Consider the following 22,300-nt stretch of genomic DNA (forward strand, 5'->3'; position numbering starts at 1 on the left):
GAAAGTTGATGACCCAGACAGCTTCTTTATGAATGACATTCAAGCTGCAGATAATATAACGGATATTACCACAAACTCGGAAGACTTTGAAAGAGAAATTGACAATATGCCTATGCACTCAGCTCCTGGGTAAAGTACTCCTGTAAAGTACTGTAAAGTAAAGTAAAGTAAAGTAAAGTACTCCTGTAAAGTACTCCTGTGGAGTACTCCTGTACTCCTCAGCTCCTGTAAAGTACTCATGGAATTCAATATTCATAAAGAAATGTAAAGTACCAGTAGCAAGAGCACTTAGCGTAATATGGAGAAAGAGCCTGGATACAGGGGAGATACCAGCAGCACTTAAATCTGCAGATATAGCTCCGTTGCACAAGGGGGGGGGAGTAAAGCCTTGGCAAAAAATTATAGGCCAGTTGCACTAACATCACACATAATAAAAGTGTTTGAAAAGAGTGATTAGGAATCAAATTTCTAGTTTTATGGAAAACAATGAATTGCACAATCCAGGACAACATGGATTTAGAGCGGGAAGATCCTGTCTGTCACAGTTACTCAACCACTATGATAAAATCACAGAAGCCCTAGAAGAAAAGCAAAATGCAGATGTTGTATACAGACTTTGCAAAGGCGTTCGACAAATGTGACCATGGGGTGATAGCTCACAAAATGAGGTCAATGGGAATAACTGGAAAAGTAGGACGCTGGATACTCAATTTCCTGTCGAACAGAACACAAAGAGTAACAGTCAATCAGATAAAATCGAGTCCAAGAGATGTTAAAAGCTCTGTACCTCAAGGTAATGTCCTTGCACCGCTACTGTTCCTTATTCTCATATCTGATATAGACAAAAATACACGTTACAGCTTCGTGTCGTCCTTTGCAGATGACACAAAAATCAGCATGAAAATTACTTCTGCTGAAGACATTGAAAAACTACAAGCAGATGTCAACAAAGTTTTCGATTGGGCAGCAGAAAATAACATGATGTTTAACAGTGATAAATTTCAGGTACTCAGGTACGGCAAAAATGAGGATCTGAAACATAATACAGGGTACAAAACACAATCGAATCTTCCCATAGTAGAAAAGCATTATATCAAGGATTTGGGAATAATGATGTCTGACGATCTAATGTTTAGGGAGCATAACCAAGCAAATATCGCGTCAGCCAGAAAAATGATTGGATGGATTACGAGAACTTTCAAATCCAGGGATCCCATCACAATGGTTGTACTCTTCAAGTCACTTATGTTGTCCCGTCTCGAGTACTGCTCAGTACTCACTTACCCCTTCAGAGCAGGAGAGATTGCTGAAATAGAGGGAATACAGAAAACATATACGGCACACATAGACGAGATAAAACACCTAAATTATTGGGATCATCTCAAAGCTGGTTGATACCTGGTTGATACCTGGTTGATGGGGTTCTGGGAGTTCTTCTACTCCCCAAGCCCGGCCCGAGGCCAGGCTCGACTTGTGAGAGTTTGGTCCACCAGGCTGTTGCTTGGAGCGGCCCGCAGGGCCACGTACCCACCACAGCCCGGCTGATCCGGAACTTCTCTTAGAAAACCGTCCAGTTTTCTCTTGAAGATGTCCACGGTTGTTCCGGCAATATTTCTTATGCTCGCTGGGAGGACGTTGAACAACCGCGGACCCCTGATGTTTATACAGTGCTCTCTGATTGTGCCTATGGCACCTCTGCTCTTCACTGGTTCAATCTTGCATTTTCTTCCATATCGTTCACTCCAGTACGTTGTTATTTTACTGTGTAGATTTGGGACCTGACCCTCCAGTATTTTCCATGTGTATATTATTTGGTATCTCTCTCGTCTCCTTTCTAGAGAGTACATTTGGAGAGCTTTGAGACGATCCCAATAATTTAGGTGTTTTATCTCGTCTATGCGTGCCGTATATGTTCTCTGTATTCCCTCTATTTCAGCAATCTCTCCTGCTCTGAAGGGGGAAGTGAGTACTGAGCAGTACTCGAGACGGGACAGCACAAGTGACTTGAAGAGTACAACCATTGTGATGGGATCCCTGGATTTGAAAGTTCTCGTAATCCATCCGATCATTTTTCTGGCTGACGCGAGCTCTCCAAATGTACTCTCTAGAAAGGAGACGAGAGAGATACCAAATAATATACACATGGAAAATACTGGAGGGCCAGGTCCCAAATCTACACAGTAAAATAACAACGTACTGGAGTGAACGATATGGAAGAAAATGCAAGATTGAACCAGTGAAGAGCAGGGGTGCCATAGGCACAATCAGAGAGCACTGTATAAACATCAGAGGTCCGTGGTTGTTCAACGTCCTCCCAGCGACTATAAGAAATATTGCCGGAACAACCGTGGACATCTTCAAGAGAAAACTGGACTGTTTTCTAAGAAAAGTTCCGGATCAGCCGGGCTGTGGTGGGTATGTGGCCCTGCGGGCCGCTCCAAGCAACAGCCTGGTGGACCAAACTCTCACAAGTCGAGCCTGGCCTCGGGCCGGGCTTGGGGAGTAGAAGAACTCCCAGAACCCCATCAAGCAGGTATCAAGCAGGTGTACTTTTGCTGGGTTTTTCTTTTGTTTTTATTTTCATGCCTGGTAGGGGTCTGCATAGTGTGGCTATAGTTTCCCTGGTAGTGTTTGATGGCCCTCCGCTAGGCCCCCGTGATTGTACACGTCGCAGGGGTTTTCAGTGCTATCCTCTACCCTCTTGTTATTTTTGGGTTTCTTAACCGGTTAGCAACACCTAGCCCGGGTTTCCCATAGCAGTCAGCCTACGATTCCCTGGAAACCCCTGTCTGAGCTTGGTGCACCATTGAATGTGTCTTCCGGGTTCCAACCCGTCTTGTACGGGATCGTGGGTTGCTGTGCCCTTGTCTTCGGGTGACAGTCGCCACTTTTACCTCCGTCATGTTGTCTGTTGGGTCACTGACACCTTGACCCGGAGTCTTGCGAGAGAGATTCTCTGCTTGTTTTCCAGTACTCTCCTGATGTTATTATTGTTTAGAGTACAGGCGGTATCCGTGTTGCAAGCTGGGTTAGGTTACTGCAACACGCTAGGTTGGTTCCCACTCGGATTCCCCGAGGCCGCCACGTTTTGGTTAGGTGCTGTTCGCCCCTTTCCCTCCCTGTTCCCGGCTCTGGACCGTCTGCGGTTTTCAGGGTCTGGGCGGGGTTTAGTTGGGGCCGAAACTCGGACGGTTTTCGGGGCCTGCCCCATTCGGGTTGGGGACGAAGGTTTTCAAGCCTGTTCCTCCTGCCAAGGCTTCTGGGTCTTACCAGCGGCCCTTTCTTGCTGCCTTTCCCATGGACTCTTGCTTTTCTTTAAGGGCGGAGGGCTTGGAGGACGGCTCTGCCCCAGGGCCTCTGTTGCTGGTTCCCGGGGCTGTGAGGGATGCCTGCTAGCAGTTCTGGAACGGTTTGCCCCTGCCTGGGTTTTCTGCTTTTGGGCGGAGTTTTTCACCCATCCAGTGTGCTTGCTTCCCACTTTTGCTGGCGTGTTTTCGTATCTTTTGCGTCGGTCACAGCCCTCTGTTCTGGTGGCCATTTTCTTCTGCCTGTTTCCCGGCGTGGCCACCAGGGCAGCGTTGCGGTTTGTTTACATGTGCCTTGGTGGGCGAGCGAGCGTCTTGGATGAGTTTTCACCCTTTTTCAGGGGTTTTATTCTCCTGTTGTCGTCTCTTTGCTTTTCTGGTGTTTTCTGCCCGTTTCCTGTTCCTCTGGGAACGTTTGAGTGTTGATTTTACACCGGGTTTTCCATTTTGTCTGTTTTGGGTCTGGGCCCTTGGGTTTGGGCTCAGTGTCCCTGGCTGTTATGCGTGCTCCCACACCTTGTCCCTCGGTTTCCCTGGGGGTTCTGTCTGGGGGCTGTGCTTTGCATTTCTGTGGTGTATCTCCGCCGGCAAATGTGGTGGTTTGGGCTCCCCCTGGTTCGATTCCGGGTTCCTTTGGGCTCTTTAGTTTCATTCTGGAGGTTTCTTCCTCTTGGGCCCCCTTTTTAGGTTCAGGGGGGTTTGTTTCCTCGTGTGTGACCCGGTTCTGCCTTTTGGAGTTCCGGGGTCTTCCTGGCTTGCAGACTGATCTTTTTGGGTCTTGGCACGTGTTGTGGTCGTGCTGGGACTTTGAGGTTTTGTTGTCGAGGTGGGCCTCTTGATGCAGTTTTGTGCCTTCTTCACCTGGCCGGCGTGGTGCTTTCTGCCCAATCGTCGGCGGCTTGTAATTTTCTTTTCACATGTATGTGTATGTGTACACATGTACATGTGTACACTGTGTGTGTGTGTAATTACCTAAGTGTAATTACCTAAGTGTAGTTACAGGATGAGAGCTACGCTCGTGGTGTCCCGTCTTCCCAGCACTCTTTGTCATATAACGCTTTGAAACTACTGACGGTCTTGGCCTCCACCACCTTCTCACTTAACTTGTTCCAACCGTCTACCACTCTATTTGCGAAGGTGAATTTTCTTATATTTCTTCAGCATCTGTGTTTAGCTAGTTTAAATCTATGACCTCTTGTTCTTGAAGTTCCAGGTCTCAGGAAGTCTTCCCTGTCGATTTTATCAATTCCTGTTACTATTTTGTACGTAGTGATCATATCACCTCTTTTTCTTCTGTCTTCTAGTTTTGGCATATTTAATGCTTCTAACCTCTCCTCGTGGCTCTTGCCCTTCAGTTCTGGGAGCCACTTAGTAGCATGTCTTTGCACCTTTTCCAGTTTGTTGATGTGCTTCTTAAGATATGGGCACCACACAACAGCTGCATATTCTAGCTTTGGCCTAACAAAAGTCATGAACAATTTCTTTAGTATATCGCCATCCATGTATTTAAATGCAATTCTGAAGTTAGAAAGCATAGCATAGGCTCCTTGCACAATATTCTTTATGTGGTCCTCAGGTGATAGTTTTCTATCTAGAACCACTCCTAGATCTCTTTCTTTATCAGAATTCTTTAAAGATTTCTCACATAATATATAGGTTGTGTGGGGTCTATGTTCTCCTATTCCACATTCCATAACATGACATTTATTTACATTAAATTCCATTTGCCAAGTGGTGCTCCATATACTTAATTTGTCCAGGTCTTCTTGAAGGGCATGACAGTCATCTAAATTTCTTATCCTTCCTATTATCTTAGCATCATCAGCAAACATGTTCATATAATTCTGTATACCAACTGGTAGATCATTTATGTAGACAATAAACATCACTGGTGCAAGAACTGAACCCTGTGGTACTCCACTTGTGACATTTCTCCATTCCGATACATTGCCTCTGATTACTGCCCTCATTTTTCTATCAGTCAGAAAATTTATCATCCATGTTAGAAGCTTACCTGTCACCCCTCCAATATTTTCCAGTTTCCAGAACAACCTCTTATGTGGAACTCTGTCAAAAGCCTTTTTTAGGTCCAGATAGATGCAGTCAACCCAACCATCTCTTTCCTGTAATATCTCTGTGGCTCGATCATAGAAACTGAGTAAATTCGATACACAGGATCTTCCAGATCGAAAACCATACTGTCTGTCTGATATTATATCATTTCTCTCCAGGTGTTCTACCCATTTAGTTTTGATTAGCTTTTCACTATTACACTTGTCAATGATACAGGTCTATAATTGAGGGGGTCTTCCCTGCTGCCACTTTTGTAGATTGGAACTATGTTAGCCTGTTTCCACACGTCTGCTACGATTCCTGTACACAGGGATGCCTGAAAGATCAGGTGAAGTGGAATGCTGAGCTCAGATGCACATTCTCTCAGAACCCATGGTGAAACGCCATCTGGGCCAGCTGCTTTGTTCTTCCCGAGCTCCTTTAGCATATTTTCCACTTCATCTCTAGACACCTCTATCCGCTCAATGTTGTTCTCTGGAATTCTTATTGTGTCTGGTTCTCTGAAGATTTCATTTTGTACAAACACACTTTGGAACTTTTCATTTAATGTTTCACACATTTCATTTTCATTTTCCGTGAATCTGTTTCCCATTTTCAACCTCTGGATATTATCCTTTACCTGCAATTTGTTGTTTATGAATTTGTAGAATAGGCCCGGTTCTGTTTTACATTTATCTGCTATCCCTTTTTCAAAATTTCTTTCTGCCTCTCTCCTTACTGCTGTATAGTTGTTTCTCGCATCTTTGTATCGCTGGTATGTTTGGGGGTTTGGCCTCTTCCTATACTGATTCCATTTTTGTGTCTTTTGGTCTCTTGCCCTCTCACAATTTCTGTCGAACCAATCCTGTTTTCTGGCCCTGCATCTCTGTTTTGGTATGAATGTTTGTGTGCCTTCCTCGTATAGTTTTAAAAATTTGGCATACATTTCATTTACTTCCCTGCCTAGCAACAATTCTGTCTAATTACACTCATTAAAAAAATTTCGAAGTTCCCCATAGTTGCCTCTCCTTAAATCGAGTTTATCAACTGTTTCAATGTCCCCATTTTCTTCTAGATGATATCTTAAAGCATATTTAATGTCTAACAGGACGTGATCACTCTTTCCCAAGGGAGGAAGGTACTGGATGTCAAAAATCTCTTCTTCTTTCCTGGTGAATACTAGATCCAGTACTGACGGTATATCTCCTTCCCTCATTCTTGTGGCTTGCTTTATGAGTGTACATGTGTATGTGCATACACACATGTGTGTAACATACCTTGTGTGTATGTGTATATACATAATGTGTATATGTGTATGTTTACCTTTTCTTTCGGAGGGGGCTCTGTTCCTTTCTCTGTTGACGGGGCGCTGGGGGAGCAGCTTGCTCTGTTGACTCTCACATGGTCCTGCTGTTGGTGGGCGCTTTTGGTTGTCTTCTGGCCTCTGGTGGCGGTGGTGGACGGCTTCTCCCCCTTTGGGGGGTTCAGGGCTGGCGGGGTGGGCTTCTTCCCCTGCGCTTCATCATGTCTTCTTAGTGAGTGCGTTGGATGTGGTCGATCTGCCCCATCCTTCTGGGGTTCCCGTCTGCTCTTTGCAGACATGGGCCTGTCAAATCTGCGGTTCTTCTGGACTTCTTCAATCTGCGCCCTGGATTCTATGTCCTCATCGGAGGACTGTTGTCTCCTGTCCGGCTTCTGTTGGGGCCGGGTGCCTGGATGGTGGCCTTGGACCTGCAGGTCACTTCTTGGCACGTTCCTCTCCAGTTTTCCGGGACTGGCACAGTTGGTGGTGGGGCTTCAGGCTTGCCGCTTTTGGTTGCCTTCCCTATTTTGAAATTGGCACTTGGTGTATTTTTGCATCTTTACCGGATCTTGGTGCCCTATCTGAGTCTGCTTGGGATTCGGTGTCTGGCCTACCTCGACAACTGGCTGGTGTGGGCTCCCAGTCAGTCCGCTTGTCTGCTCGCCAGGGGTGTGGTTCTTTCCAGATCGCCAGGTTTGGTTTCCTGGTGATCTGGAGGCCATTCCATCTGTTTCCGTCCCGGGTTCGGACCTGGCTGGGCCTTCTTTAGGGCTCTTGGGCCGCTCCTTGTCTTTCCCTCCAGAAGTGTTGCTGGGGTTGTGGTCTCACCTACGGCTGTTCATGAGGGGGTCCCGGGTTGCTCAGCGGTTGCTCGAGCAGTTGTGCAGGAGTCTGAACTTCGACGTGCTAGTCTGCCAGCGGGGTCGGGTTTGGCTTCGGCGTCTGTTTGGTTCCTTCTGAGACTTCCCTTCCGCCTCTTGCAATCGTTGGGTTCGTTCCTCCAGGGATCTTGTGTTGGTGCTGCATCACCAGCTTCCTCTTTGGGGTATTCGGGGTTCCTTGCCTTGGCACCTTCCCGAGCCTTCGCTCGTTGTGTTTACGGATGGGTCATCTCTTGGCTGGGGCTTTGTGACCAGTGCTCACCAGATCGGCCGGGGATGGTGGGGTCTGTTCATCCGTCGGGCTCACAGCACGGTTCGGGAGTTCGTGGCTGTCTGGTTTGCGCTTCAGAGGATTTGGGTCACTCTGTGCTCTACCATTCAGCTCCATTCGGACTGTTCTCTGGTGGTTCTTTGCCTGAACCACAGGGTTTCCGGTGTTGACCTTTGGGGCTGGTTCCTTAGAGTGGCTCGTTTGCTGGATTCTCGGGGTTTGGCTAACTGTGAGGTTCATGTCCGGGGTGTGTCCTGCGTCCTGGCGGTCAGCTGTCTCGGCTCATTCCTCTGTTCGCGGATTGGCCAGTCGTCGCCGACTCGTTTTGTTGGCTCTGCCAGACGTATGGACTCCTGGCCATGGACGTCTTCGAGTCGGCGTGGTCGTCGGCGTGGTCTAGGCATCTCCCCTTTTTATGTGGCACCCTTTCCCACCTGCGAGGCGTTCACAGTGGATGCTTTTCGACAGGACTGGTCGAGGTGGGGTACTTGTTCCTCTTCTTCCGGTCCAGCTGTTACTTCGGGTTCTGGCTCAGTTGGAGCCCATTCCCACGAGAGTAGTCCTTATGGTTTCTTGGTGGCTGGCCCAGATTTATTTTCAGACGCTGCTTGATAGGTGTTCGATCCCGGGGCGTTTTCCCGCGGCTCCGCCTCTTTCGGCAGGTCGGATCGGTCCTGTTCGTGACTGGTTCAGCCTTCTCCTTGGCTCTTCGCGTCTGGTATTTTGACGTGGTGTATCACCATCTCTGTGGTGATCAGGTGGCATTGTTGACGGTGTCCCACCTGTGAGCTTCGTCTTGGCGACAGTATGACTACAGTATGGGTTTTCAGGACTACAGTTATTTGATGTTTCTTACTGTCGCCTTCGTTTTGTGCGGCGCTGGTGGAGCGGCTCCGGCTCGCTTTCGGGGTAGACGTCACATCTGCCCCGTTTTGTACGCTTTCTCGTGTTTTGTTTCACCTCCGGCCTGCTCATGCGTCGCCTTAGCCGTCCTGGTCCTTGATCAGGGTGCCTTCTTATCTTCTCAGTTTGTGGTAGCCCCTTCGGTACAGGTTTCTGCTCTTTGGTACTGGTGGTAGGTTTGTACGTTTGCAGCCTTTCTCCGTCCTGGCGATGGTCAAGACAGCTGCTTTCCGGAGGGGTTCTTAGGTTATTGATGCTCGATTGGTTTGTACGGGGGTGCGTCCTGTGTTGTCCGGATGCGCTTTTTGCCATTACCTGCATACTGTGTCTGGGGATGCGCTTTGGGTTGATCCGGTTCCCCTCGTTCCCTGTTTTAAGGCTCGGGTCTCCCAGGTCATCCGCAGAGTTTTTCAGTCTTCCAGCCTGCGGTCTGTCCTTGCGCCCGTGCTGTTCAGACGTTTGCAGCTTTTGCTGCTGTGTTAGCTAGGGCTCATTTCGGGCACAAGGATTTGAGGGTCGCACAGGTTCTTGGCCACCCATTCTTTATGCGTGTCTGTTCCTGTGCGTTCTTGTTGCCTTGGGTCGCAGGTTGCAGCCTGTTGTCTCAGCTTCGCGTTGCGGAGTTTGTGGTGGCCGCCTCCCGGGTTAGCCCTTTCTTTTCCTTCTCTTTGGGTATGAAGCTCCAGGGAGCCATAGGGGCTCCCCACAGAAAACCAGCGTTGAATGTAATGAAACGCCATTTTCTGGGTGAGCCCCAGAGGCTCCCAGGCAACCCTCCCTCCCACCGGTCAGCGGTTTTTTAGCGTTGGTTGAAGCTTAGCTTCCAAACTGAAGCTTGGCAGCTGGCGCGGTAGGTCCAGGGCTACCCCTTTTCCCTCTCGGGGCGGGGAGGGCTGCGCGGACGATCGGCGCGGCAATAAAGTGTGATGTTTGCTTGTTTTCTTGGGATTGTAGGGAGTTTCTACCTCTCTGTTCAGTTTTTTGTTTTAGTTTTTTACCATGTGGGGTTTGTTTCGTTATGCCTACCTTTCTGGGTGCCTAACCCCTGTTGATGGCAGACAAGGAAAACTCCAACCACGAGGTTTTCCAGAGCCATTGCTCCCTGAAACCTCTCTGAAGGGGCCAGGTTCTGACACTGGTCCCTGGTAGGTCAGAACTTCTTAGCTAATGTCCCAGTCTAATATAACATACATTAGCCCGATAAGCTCCAGGGAGCTTCCGGGCTAGCTCACCCAGAAAATGGCATTTCATTACATTCAACGCTGATTTTTTTTATCTTTGTTAAAAGATCAATTTCCTTACCTGAACACGTACATGTAAAAATTTTATTTTTAAATTCCACTTATTTAGGCTGTAGGGGATGTGGAGAAGGGGGCATGTAATTACCTAAGTGTAGTTTCAGGATGAGAGCTATGCTCGTGGTGTCCCATCTCCCTAGCATGCTTTGTTATATAACGCTTTGAAACTACTGACGGTTTTGGCCTCCACCACCTTCTCACCTAACTGGTTCCTATCGTCCACCACTCTGTTTACAAAAGTGAATTTTCTTATATTTCCCCGGCAGCTTTGTTTCGTTAGTTTAAATCTATGACCTCTTGTTCTTGAAGTTCCGGGTCTCAGGAATTCTTCCCTGTCAAGTTTATCGAGTCCTGCCACTATTTTGTACGTAGTGATCATATCGCCTCTTTTTCTCCTATCTTCTAGTTTTTGCATATTTAATGCCTCTAACCTCTCGTCGTCGCTCTTGTCCTTCAGTTCTGGGAGCCACTTAGTGGCTTGTCTTTGCACCTTTTCCAGTTTGTTGATGTGCCTCTTAAGATATGGGCACCTTACAACCGCTGCATATTCCAGCTTTGGTCTTAACAAAAAACAAAATTATCAAACTATCATGATGTCATCACGTAACCGCGCTGCTATCTAAGCAACCCTCCCCCTCCTTGGAAGGGGGAAGGGGAAACCCCAGACCATCTGCGCTGGCGATCTAACTGTCAGTTCTTGGCTGATGTGATTACTGGCCGGTCGAGTGCCTCTGGCATGGTTTTGTTTCAGTTCTGTGCCTTGTGGTGTGAGCTGTCTCTACCGGTGGGGTGTGAGCCAGGAGTGAGATTCCACGGTACTCGGGCTGCATGCACCTAGGGCTCTCTTCCCTAGGTGCCCTGTAAGTACTGCCCTTGGGGCATGGGGCCACCTTCCACAAGTCACCTTGGGATCTACCTCCGCTGTGTCCTTTACTGCTCGGTACTGGGCCGCCCTTGGAATCAGCTGGGGTTTTGCTGCCCTTGTTTGTCTCTGGGTACGAGGTAGTTTTCGTCACTGGCAGGGGCATGGGGTACTGCACAGTTAGTTTTCACCTATAACAGCGGCCAACTCTGTTTTGCCTGGGTACATTGTCCACTTGGGGGTTTTTCTTTTGGTTTTGCCTGGTGGAGGTTCTGCCTTTGTGGTACCTCTTGGTACTTCTAAGGGTTTTTCTATATATGTTTTCTGTTTGGTGGTGCTCCCCGTTTGGCCCCTTTGAGTGGACACATCCCGGGAGTTCATCTTTTAGAAGTTTGTTTTGTAGACTTGGGCGGAGGTTCGCAGTACCCTGCCTGGGCTTCCCTTAGCATGTTATCAAGGCTAAGGGCCCTGGGAAAACCCGCGGGGGCTCTGTGGTCCGATGGATGTGACCCCCTGCGTCCCCCTTGCGTCTTGCGAGTTTAACCCTCAAACCGCGCATATCATATATAAATGATATCAGTGACAAAACCGAAACCGCGCACATCATTTATATATGATTTCGTGTCTAGCGCTATAATTTAAATGCCCCGCCTGGGATAGGGGCAGCTATAGTACAGCCACGACCGATAGTTGCCAGATGCCACCTAGAAAAAAAATCCAGGCCAACATTCTTGGGTGTTACAGCGTCAGTATTGAACAAGCCACCAAGGCTGGCACATGCAGCACGAGCTCATGGCACCGCTGTTCAGCTTGTGACCACAGCATCGCCTACAAATACCATAATATAAATGATACTGCTATTATTTAGCAGTGATAGTATTACTGAAGCCCCCTGATTGTGATAAAACTGACCAGGATTCTGATAATAGCAGGATTGTGGTGATATTTAGCGCTGTGCTCCATGGAGGAAGGAGTAAGGCTGTGGGAGGGAGGGTTGTGGCGTCGTTTTCTGACTGTGTGTGGCCACCATTTATTGACTGCATTCACCATACCAGCTTAGTGGTTCGATATGGTGAACACAAATGTAGATACTTATATATAACATGTGTATAGTGTGAGATAACAGCGAGAGGAGTAGGTTGGGAGCCGCCATTTTGGTGAGGGAGGAGCGTCGTCTGCACGACTTGGCATGTTGTTTACTGATGGCCACTATGATCTTTGGGCACCATACCAGCTTATTTGTTCAGGTATGGTGAATAAAACAGGTAGATACTTATATATAATGTGTGTATATAGCGTAATAACACCACAAACAATATTGTTGGAGGATAAATATTAGTGCGTCTGGCCTTGAGGGCGGCTGCCGATCAGCTGACTGTGTGAGTAGCTACGTCTTTCTGCCTTTACTCACCATACAAGCTTAGATGTACAGTTATGGTGAACAAAACATGTAAATACGTATATATAACGTCTGTGTATAGTGAATAAATACAGAAAGAGTATTGTGGGAGGTGAATGAGGGTGAGTGAGGTGGTGTTGAGGGAGGGAGTGGCAGTGAGTGGCTCGCTGGTGTTTGGCGGTCACTCCTCGTTGCTTTTTGACTCACAAGACCAACTTAGTAGTTCGTTATGGTGTACAAAACATGCAAATACTTATATATAACCTGTGTATATAGTGTAACAACAGCAAAACTATTTGTTTATTGTTTTATGAACATAATAATTGAATCACTAATATGCACACCATAATTTTGAGTACAGCGATGGTTCACACATTTTATAATATAAATATACCACAATTCACTGTATGGAATAATATTACTGCAAAAAAACTAAGAAAAAATCAATCAGAGACATTGAAATAATTAGGTAATAATATATTTGTGGCAACTGCCGCCTGACAGCTCGGGCGGAGTAGACCTCATCTGGCGAAGGCTCTGCCAACGCCTTTTTTTTGCCACACTTCCCTACCCTATTGCGGCTAAAATATGCCACCTACGATTTTTTTGTTATTTTTTTCCGTGATCAGGGAACAAAAATGAACACTTCTATAAGACGAAAGAATTTTTTGGATTTTTTTTTTTGTTGCGCCTGTGGGTGTGAATTCCATTTGGGCCCCTAGCGGTTTGAGGGTTAAAGGTTGCTCTGTCCCCTTGTCTCAAGGTAACACTCACCTGTTTTACCTCCGCCTTGCTGCCTGTTGGGTCGCTGGATTTTGACCCGGAGTTGTGCGGCAGGCGTTGTCTGTACGTGCTCTCATTCACCCAGGCCACTGGTGACGATAAGCGGGTGCAGGCAGCTGCGGCGTTGCATGCTAGGTTTAGGTTGCTGCAACACTCTTGGTTGGTTGCGGCCCTGGATGCTGCGAGACTGCCCCGTTTTGGTTGTTGGGGAAGTGGAAGTCGCTTCGGCTCTGGTTCCTTCTGCTCCTCCTAGTCCTTCCCCTTCTGTTGTGCATCCTTCCTCCCCTTGTTTCCAGCTCTGAGCCGTAGGCGGGTTTCGGGGTTGGGGCAGGGTCTGGTTGGTTTGAGACTCTGGTGGTCTTGGGGGTTTTCCTCTTCCGGGGTGGCAGCCGAGGCATTCGAGCATGTTCCTCCAGTCGTGCCGTATGGGTCTAACCAGTGGGCTCCCTTTCTTAGAGTTTTGCACGGCTGCCCTGGCTTTTCCTTGAGGGGCTGGGGCTTTGGGGGTACGCCTCAGCCCCGGGTCCTGCCCTTGAGGTTCCCGTGAATGGGGAGGGATTGCCTGGGGGAGGCCTCGGCCTTGTTTTGCTCCGCTTGGATCTTTGTGCCCTCGGTGCAGGGCTTGCAGTTCCTCAGAGTGGGTTTTTTCCTTCCCCCTTTGCGTTCATGTTGGTTTCAGGTCTATCCCTCCCTGGGTTCAGTTCCGTGTCCCTTCGGGTCCGTTGATCCCGTCATTCCTGGGGGTGTTTTTCACCCCCTTTTCCTACCCCTTTTTGCTCTTCCATCGCGATACTGTTCCCTTCATATCGGGATCCCCTGCATGTCCCTTGATCAGGGGTTTCTTTTTATCCATGTGTACCTCTGTGCATTTGTGCTTGCTTGTCGTGGTTCTCGTTGGTTTGCGAACCTCTTCATACCTTCCAATATTATTGGAACGTCTGTTGACTTCTGGTAAAGTTTCCCTCTGGTTCTTTTTCAGACTCGTTGATCCCCCTTCCGTCCTCCTCGTTTTCTTTCGCTTATTTCGCCTTACTTTGTTTTCACATCGTCTCTCCTTCCTGTTTCGACATTCCTTGTATTCATTACGTACGCCTTGTTGGTGTATGTACGATATGTGTATGTACAGTGTGTGTGTGTCCGACTGGTGTACGAGCCGCACCGCCTGGTAGATGGGTGGTGCGGTTCGTACCCCCCAGCCCTCGCACGCTGGGGCCGGGGGGTTTGTTTCGTTTTCTGGGCGGTGTACTCGTGTGTTCCACATCATTTATCGCGGTTTTTTCTACGGTTTATCGCTCGTCTTCTTTCTCCAGTCATAGCCTTTATATGCTGGGGGTGTTCTGGATTTTATATATGGAGACGTCTCTTCATTCTTTTCCCTGCTTCCGGGGGTGGGGTGGCTCTGTGTGGTGCCACCTCCACCTCTGTGCTGCACCTTGTCTTCTGCTGGGCATACACCTTTAGACATATTTCAACTTAAAATTCACGTTTTTGTTCGGGTAACAGTAATTACAATACCTACAGCCTCTTATACGCATACCGTTTTGGGTGAGCCACTGGCGATGCTCCTGGTGTGTTCCTCAGCTCAACTGTGTTGTGGTACGATCGTGTCTAAGCTCTGCAGGTGAGATTGTATTGTCTGGCGACTCTGTTGGCCAGGTGCTGGTTCTCAACTTTTGGTGGGGTACTTGCCTAGTTGTGCTTGCGGGGGTTGAGCTCTGGCTCTTTGGTCCTGCCTTTCAACTGTCGGTCAATGGGTGTGCTGTTTCCTGAGCCTACTGGGCTTTTACAATTGCATCTGTTCTTTACAATTGCATCTGTGTGTAGGAGTCTGCCTCCACCACATCGCTTCCTAGTGCATTCCATTCCTACCTCCTCTGCCATTGGTCAGGTTCTTTTTAATGTCTGTGGCTCATTTGAGTACTCAGCTTCCTCCTGTGTACCCATGTGCATGTACCCCCCTTGTTTACTCTGTCCCTTCCCCGCTTGACAAGGTTGCGTCGATGGCTCCTAACAGGGTTGTTAGGTGTTGTGTGTTTTGCTTGGACACGTTGCGTGTGTTTTCTGTGACTTTACTTTGTCCGTGTATCTTGTTCTTCGTTTTACTGTGGGGCACTGCCCTGCATTTCAGTGCTTTTTGTTAGTTTTTTGGCACCTGGGTCTTTTCCCTATATTGGACACTCCATCGTTCCCTCGGTCCGTGCTTTTGTGTCCTCCTTTCTTGCCTGGTCTTTGTTCTCTGAATACTCCTTCCTTGCCTATCTTCAGTGCCTGGCTGCACCCTGATATCCGTGGTGTCCCTCTGTATTTGTGCGACCTCCCACTCCACACTGTGTGGTTGGTTGTGTACATTGCGTTACCGGCTGCTACTTGGTCCATATTCAGGGGTTTTCCTTGCCTATTACCATTTTTCCTCCTGTGCTACACATGGCTGTGTATTTGGGTCGGTGCTTATTGGCTATACATACTAATGTTAGGTGCTGGGGTGGGCCTCTGGCCATGTTCAGTTCCCTGCTTTTGGACTGCCCCAGTGTTTGGTTTTGGTGCCGAGTGCCTTCATTTTTTTCTTTGTATCTCACCGCAGGCTTCTGTAATTACCTAAGTGTAGTTACAGGATGAGAGCTATGCTCGTGGTGTCCCTTCTTCCCAACACTTTTTGTCATATAACGCTTTGAAACTACCGACAGTCTTGGCTTCCACCACCTTCTCACCTAACTTGTTCCAACCATCTACTACTCTGTTTGCGATAGTGAATTTTCCTATACTGTATTTCTTTGGCATCTGTGTTTGGCTAGTTTATATCTATGACCTCTTGTTCTTGATGATCCAGGTCTCAGGAAATCTTCCCTATCGATTTTATCAATTCCTGTTACTATTTTGTACGTAGTGATCATATCACCTCTTGCAGGCGATGAGTCACAATAACGTGGCTAAAGTAAGTTGACCAGACCACACACTAGAAGGTGAAGGGACGACAACGTTTCGGTCCGTCCTGGACCATTCACAAGTCGATTGTGAGATCTTCTCACAATCGACTTGAGAATGGTCCAGGACGGACCGAAACGTCGTCGTCCCTTCACCTTGTAGTGTGTGGTCTGGTCAACATATCACGTCTTTATCTTCTGTCTTCTAGTTTTGACATATTTAATGCCTCTAACCTCTCCTCGTAGCTCTTGCCCTTCAGTTCTGGGAGCCACTTAGTAACATGTCTTTGCACCTTTTCCAGTTTGTTGATGTGCTTCTTAAGATATGGGCACCACACAATCGCTGTATATTCTAGCTTTGGCCTAACAAAAGTCGTGAACAATTTCTTTAGTATATCGCCATCCATGTATTTAAAAGCAATTCTGTAGTTAGAAAGCGTGGCATAGGCTCCTCGCACAATATTCTTTATGTGGTCCTCAGGTGATAGTTTTCTATCTAGAACCACCCCTAGATCTCTTTCTTTATTAGAATTCTTTAAAGATTTCTCACATAATATATAGGTTCATAATATATAGGTTAAGTTGTACTCCAAGAGTACGACTTAACCAAACTAGAAATGCTCTACAAATCAAGGGACCCAGAATGTGGAATGACCTTCCCAACCATGTTAAAGACTGTACCTCTCTCAACCAGTTTAAGATAAAAATGAAGCACTACCTAATAAATTCCCTGTAACCTACCTTACCCCTCAATTGTCAATCCATGTCTGTTTTTTCTGGGGAGAGCCCCGTCGGCTCCCTGGAGCTATCCCAGGCTGATATGCTAATGTCAAACTTTGGCATCAGTCATGTGTATGGAGTTCTTAGGCCTACCGGGGACCACGGCCAGAACCGGGCCCCCTCAGAGAGGCAAGGGAAGCAATGGCCTATAGATGCCCCCGTGTGGTTGGAAGCATTCTATGTCTGCCATCGACCGGAACAGGCACCCAGAAAGGTAAGCGCCTCAAAACAAACACCTATTCTGGTTAAAATTGCTACCAAAAGCTGAACTAGTGGATAGAACTCCCCAACAGAAAACAAGCAAACTAGTGTGACATCACACGCTGCTGCGCCGCTGTCTGCGCAGCTCCCCCCTCCCCGGGAGGGGGAAGGGGAAGCCCCAGACCCTCCACGCCAGCTACCCACACCTCAGTTCTTGAGGCTGATGCTATAGGTGAAGGTCGTGTGCTCTGGCTCCGGTGTCGCTACAGCACTGTGCTTTGCGTGTGGTGTTTGTTTTTGTGAGTGCGAAAGCCAGGAGTTATCTTCAGTACTCGGGCTGCATGCACCTAGGGCTGCCTTCCCTAGGTGCCTCCGCCCTGCTCCTTATTGTCCTAGTTGCATTGTCCCTCTTACGGTCGTGCATGTCCTTCTTGAATGTCCTGACTTCCAGGACGAGCGTGTGTCTTGCTTTCCGACCGCCCCTCGCGGTCACCTGTCCCTCGATAGAATTCTTGGTGACTCGGATACTTTTGATATCGTTCGCCTTATGCGTTTTTGTTCTCGTATTGGCATCCTTGGTGATATTTAGCGCCCTCTGATTATTTTGCGTATTTGATGGTGCTACATAGCCTTCCCGGTTTGGTGCCTTCTTTTGATAATTACTTACTTACTTACTTCCCTAGGTGCCCTGTAAGTACTGCCCTTGGGGCTTGGGGCCACCTTCCACAGGCTCCTCGGGGTCTGCCTCTGCTGGTCCATTTTACCTTTCGGTTTTTCGCCCGCCCGTTGGGCTCTTGGGTGTTCTGATCTCCCTTGTTACCAGCAGGTAAGAGGCAGTTTGCACTGGTGGGGGCGCAGGGTGCTGCACAGCTTGTATTCTCGACATAGTGGCAGGCTCTGTTCCTTGGGGTTTGCTGTCCTCTTGCGGGGTTTTGCTTTTCTTTTTCTTTTTGCCTGGTGGGAGGGGTTCTGTCCTATTATTTCATTAGTTTTTGCCCTTCCACTGTTCTCCTCGGTAGTGCCCCCTGCTAGGTCCCCGTGAGTGTACACGTCCCTGGGGTACAGCTATAGAAGTTCGCTTGGTAGTTTTGGGCGCCGGTTAGCAGCGCCCTGCCTGGGACTACCTGAGCACAAGTCCTCGTAAATTAAACGCTCAGGACCCTGGGAATCCCCTAGGGGGCGCGTGGGTCCGATGGATGTGACCCTGGAGTCCCCACTCGCTGTGTGCAAGTTTGAGGGTTGCTCGGTCCCCTTGTCTCAGGGTGACCCCTCATTATTTTTGCCTCTGCCACGCTGCTTCTTGGGTCGGTGATACTTTCGACCATGAGTCCTGTGAGTGTTGCTGCTTGCTTGTGACTCAATTTACCCAATCCTCTGATGATTCTCTTCGGGTACAGGTGGCGCGTGCGTTGCAGTCTAGGTTTCGTCTGTTGCAATGCGCTTGGTTGGTTGCTCACCCGGATGCCCCGGGGCTGCCCCGCTTTGCTTTTCGAGACCCGGACTTGGGGGTGGGGGTCGCTTCGATCCTGGTTCAGTCCGCACCTCTTCGTCTTTCCCCTTCTGTTCGTTCTGGCCCCCCCCCCTGCTTCCGGCCCCGAAGCGACTGAGGGTTTCGGGGTCGGAGCAGGGGTTACTTGATCTCGAGACTCGGGCAGCTTCGGGGGGTGCCCCTTCCGGGGGGGGGCGGCAGAGGCATTCGAGTCTTGTCTCCCGGCTGAAGCTTCGGGGTCCGACCAGTGGGCCTCCCTTCCTCCAGCTTTTCCGGCTGCTCTGTCCTTGTCTTGTGGGGTCGGGACTTAGGGAGAGGACTCGGCCTCGGGTCCTGTGGTGAAGGACCTCGAGGCTGGGGAGGGGCTGACTTGGGGGCCTTGGGCCGCGCTAGACTCTGCCTGAGTTTTTCTTCCCTCTGAGCGGGGCTTATTGTTACAAGGAGTGTGGTTTTCTTTCCCTCCCTCTGCGTACGAGTTGGATTTGGTGTCGGCCCCTCCCCGGGTTCAGTTCCGTGTTCCTCCCGGGTACGTCGGTTCCGTCTTTCCGGAGGTTTTCGGCTTATCGCATCCAACCTTGTGTGGTGCGGGTGGCCTTTGCACCTTACCTCCTGCGTGACCCGGATTATGCCTCAGAAATGGATCCGTCCGAGTTCTGGTTTGGGACTTCGTTCCCTTTCTGGCTCCGTTACGAGGTTCCGGAGTTTTCCTGGCTAGCGGACTGCCCCTTGTTTGTTCTGGATTCCTGGCATTCCTTCTGTCGTTCCCGCATGCTGGAGTGGCGGGAAGCTTCCACGGTGCTTCAGGTTTTCCTGGGGTGCGATCTTGAGTACCTGAATGAGTGCTTGTTTGCCCCTGCCCTTCCCTGCGATGTGGGCGTTATTCAGCTCCATGTGCAGGTTCCCACCCTTTCGGCGGCGCTCATTGCGGAGGACTTGCGCGCCCGGGGCCTTTTGGCTTCGGCCTTGCGGTTCTTTTCCCTCCTGGAGCTGTCCTCGGATTGGCTCGTGGAGGATGTGAGGACACTTGGGTCCATCCCGGGGTCCGGCACCTTGTCCTCGGCTGCGCGTTCATCGGCTGCCTTGTTGAAGCTGTTCACGCCGATTTTGCGGGATGCGGTTTCCCTGTTTTATGCTTCCCGTCTCGCGTGTCGGCAGACGGTGCTGGGTTCCTCCGTGGAATCTGCTTGGGCTCTGGCTCTTAGGTGTTCTTCTCCTTTTTGTCCTCTTCTATTTGAGGAGTCGGCCGTGGCGCACTTTATTCAGGCTGCATCGGCGGCTTGTCGTCCGATGTCGGACTTGTTGGTTTTCCGGGGGTCCCGGGGTGGGTCTTCCCGGAAGGGTCGTGCCAGGGCTTGGGGTTCCTCTCGTCGTGGGAGGCCACTGGTGTCAGGTTCGGGTTCGGCTCTTGTGGACCCTCCCTCGTCTGGTCGGCGCGGTGTTCGCTCTGTGTGGAGTTCTGGGTCTCGTAATGATCGCCGGCCCTTTCGCGGTTTGCCCCATTGACAGGGTGATGGGGGGGCAGCTTGCGCTGTTCGCCCATGCCTGGTCCCACGATTCATGGGCCTTTCGGGTCGTGTCTGGCGGTCTGCGGTGGCGTTGGGTGGCTCTTTTTCCCTTGGAGGGGTCGGGGCTGGCAGGGCAGGTTTCTTCCCCTGCGCTCTGTTGAGTCGTCTTGGAGTGGGTACGCTTTTGCATCGTCGAAACTTCGTCGTCCCTCAGATGGGTTTCCTGTCTGTTTCTAGTTCCGAAACGGGACTGCGCGGACCTGCGGTTCATTCTGGACTTGTCCCGTCTGAACCCTTGGGTTCATTGCCCCTCCTTTCGGATTACTACGCTGTCTCAGGTTCGGCTCCTCTTGGAGCCGGGCGCTTGGATGGTGTCCCTGGACCTCCGGGACGCTTATTGGCATGTCCCGATTCATCCACGGTTCAGGGACTGGCTCGGTTTTGTTGTGGGGCATCGTGGGGCGTCTTGAGTTACTGCTTTCGTTGGCTCCCGTTCGGGTTGAACCTGGCACCTTACACGGGTTGTGGTGGCTCGTTTGTGTCTCCTAGGTATTCGGGTGTTGGCCTTCCTCGACGACTGGCTGGTTTGGGCTCCCAGCCGGTCAGCTTGCTTGCTAGCCAGGGATTTGGTTCTTTCCCAGCTCGCCGGGTTCGGGTTCTTGGTGAACTGGAGGAAGTCCCATCTGGTTCCCTCTCAGGTTCGGACTTGGCTGGGTCTCGTTTGGGACTCTCGAACCGCCTCCTTGTCTCTCCCTCCGGAGTCTCTCTTGCGGCTGCGGTCCCACCTTTGTCTGTTTCTGGTGGGCCCTCGGGTCACCCGGCGGTTGCTCGAGGGGCTGTGCGAGAGCCTGAACTTCACGATGGTGGTCTACCCGCCGGGTCGGGTTTCGCTTCCTCGGCTGTTCTGGTTCCTTCGAGGTTTTCCCTTCCGCCTCTCTCGCGATCGCAGAGTTCGACCCCCGGGGGCCTTGCGTCGGTTGCTGCGTCACCGGCTTCCTCTTCGGGTTTTTCGCAACTAAAGGGTTAATAATCAGAAGATAAAATCCTGTCAACCAGTTTTAATCATCAGAAGATAAAATCCTGTCAACCAGTTTTAATCATCAGAAGATAAAATCCTGTCAACCCGTTTTAATCATCAGAAGATTAAATCCTATCAACCAGTTTTAATCATCAGAAGATAAAATACCCCTTACTTGTTTTTACATGTTTCTGAATGTAGGAGTACTCAGAATTGTATGATTGTTTATATATTAAAATTAAATAATAATTAGTTTTCATGTTTTCAGGTTGGAAGTGCTATGGCCTGACACAAAATTCAGAGTACTTAATCTTGAAGCATCCAGTGTTAATTTGGAGATGACAGTTTCCCATCCCGGGTGAGGCAAGTCGTCATACCTTTGCTGCACAAACATCGCAGGTTGCTAGTTGCTAAAGAGTAATACTAATTAATAACCATAGATTTATATTTTTCAGAAAATGTATTAGTTGAATTGTGTGTGTGAAAGTTCATTCATTGGTTATTGAGCTATAATAATAAATGTTCTTATGAACAGTTGTGTGAGTTTTACTTTAGACTACTGTATAGTGTATTCCAGAATTAGCTATTTCTATGAACAAATTTTTCTATGGACAAATCTATTTAAAACCTACATAATTTAATGTTTTATCTAATTTTGATACAAAAACAAAGATTTATAAATTGTAAGTCAAATCTTTATTTTGAACTTTAAACATGTCCTCCGTTTGAATCCCTGCATGTTTCAAATTTAACCTTAGCATTACAAAACACATTTTATACAGATCCAGTACTTTTCAATTTGTTCAAACATTCATGAATTGCTTTGTGTGTAGGACCAATTCGATGACATTTCCTTGTAAATCTTTCTCTGATTACCGTTATATTGCAATCTTTTGATACGACATGACAGCTAAAGTGTGGTCTTGTGTATTCATTATTAGGGTTATGGTTCTGAAAAGAGATTAAATAATTAAGATTTTTTATTTTTTTATAACACATTAAATATGATAGACCTCAATAAACAACAAGTATTTAAACAAATTAATCCAATTTTATATAAATAGATAGCTAATCAGGGACACCCTGTACAGTATAGGAAATTCAGTGTTGCTCCTAAAACTCATTTATTAAGCATGCAGTGACTGCTTTTTCATCTTTTTCATTTAGTCTTATTATTTATTTCTGGGAGGTCTTCCTCCAAGGGGCTCCCTGAAGCCACCTGCCTGGACAGCTCTAAGCCTAGAGCAACCCAACACACCCTTATGAATCACAAGCTCCTCCGTGGACCAGGACCAGAATCTTCTTTGCTCCCTTACTGAAATCTTTGAA

The 22,300-nt window shown here is 48.7% G+C and overlaps 1 protein-coding gene across 5 annotated transcripts in view; it reads left to right on the plus strand.

The window, feature by feature from the left end:
• Positions 1-21,507, plus strand: part of LOC123757091 (cartilage acidic protein 1) — a 293,121-nt gene extending 271,614 nt beyond the window's left edge. For all 5 annotated transcript variants that reach the window (XM_069323801.1, XM_069323802.1, XM_069323799.1 and 2 more), the window contains one exon: positions 21,240-21,507. In XM_069323801.1, coding sequence (XP_069179902.1) covers positions 21,240-21,333 — 94 coding nt within the window. In that variant the 3' untranslated portion in view covers positions 21,334-21,507. The remainder of the gene's footprint in view (positions 1-21,239) is intronic.
• The last annotated feature ends 793 nt before the right edge of the window (positions 21,508-22,300 follow it).

The sequence above is a fragment of the Procambarus clarkii genome, chromosome 13, assembly GCF_040958095.1.
Source record: "Procambarus clarkii isolate CNS0578487 chromosome 13, FALCON_Pclarkii_2.0, whole genome shotgun sequence".
In the NCBI taxonomy this organism is placed as follows: Eukaryota; Metazoa; Arthropoda; class Malacostraca; order Decapoda; family Cambaridae; genus Procambarus; species Procambarus clarkii.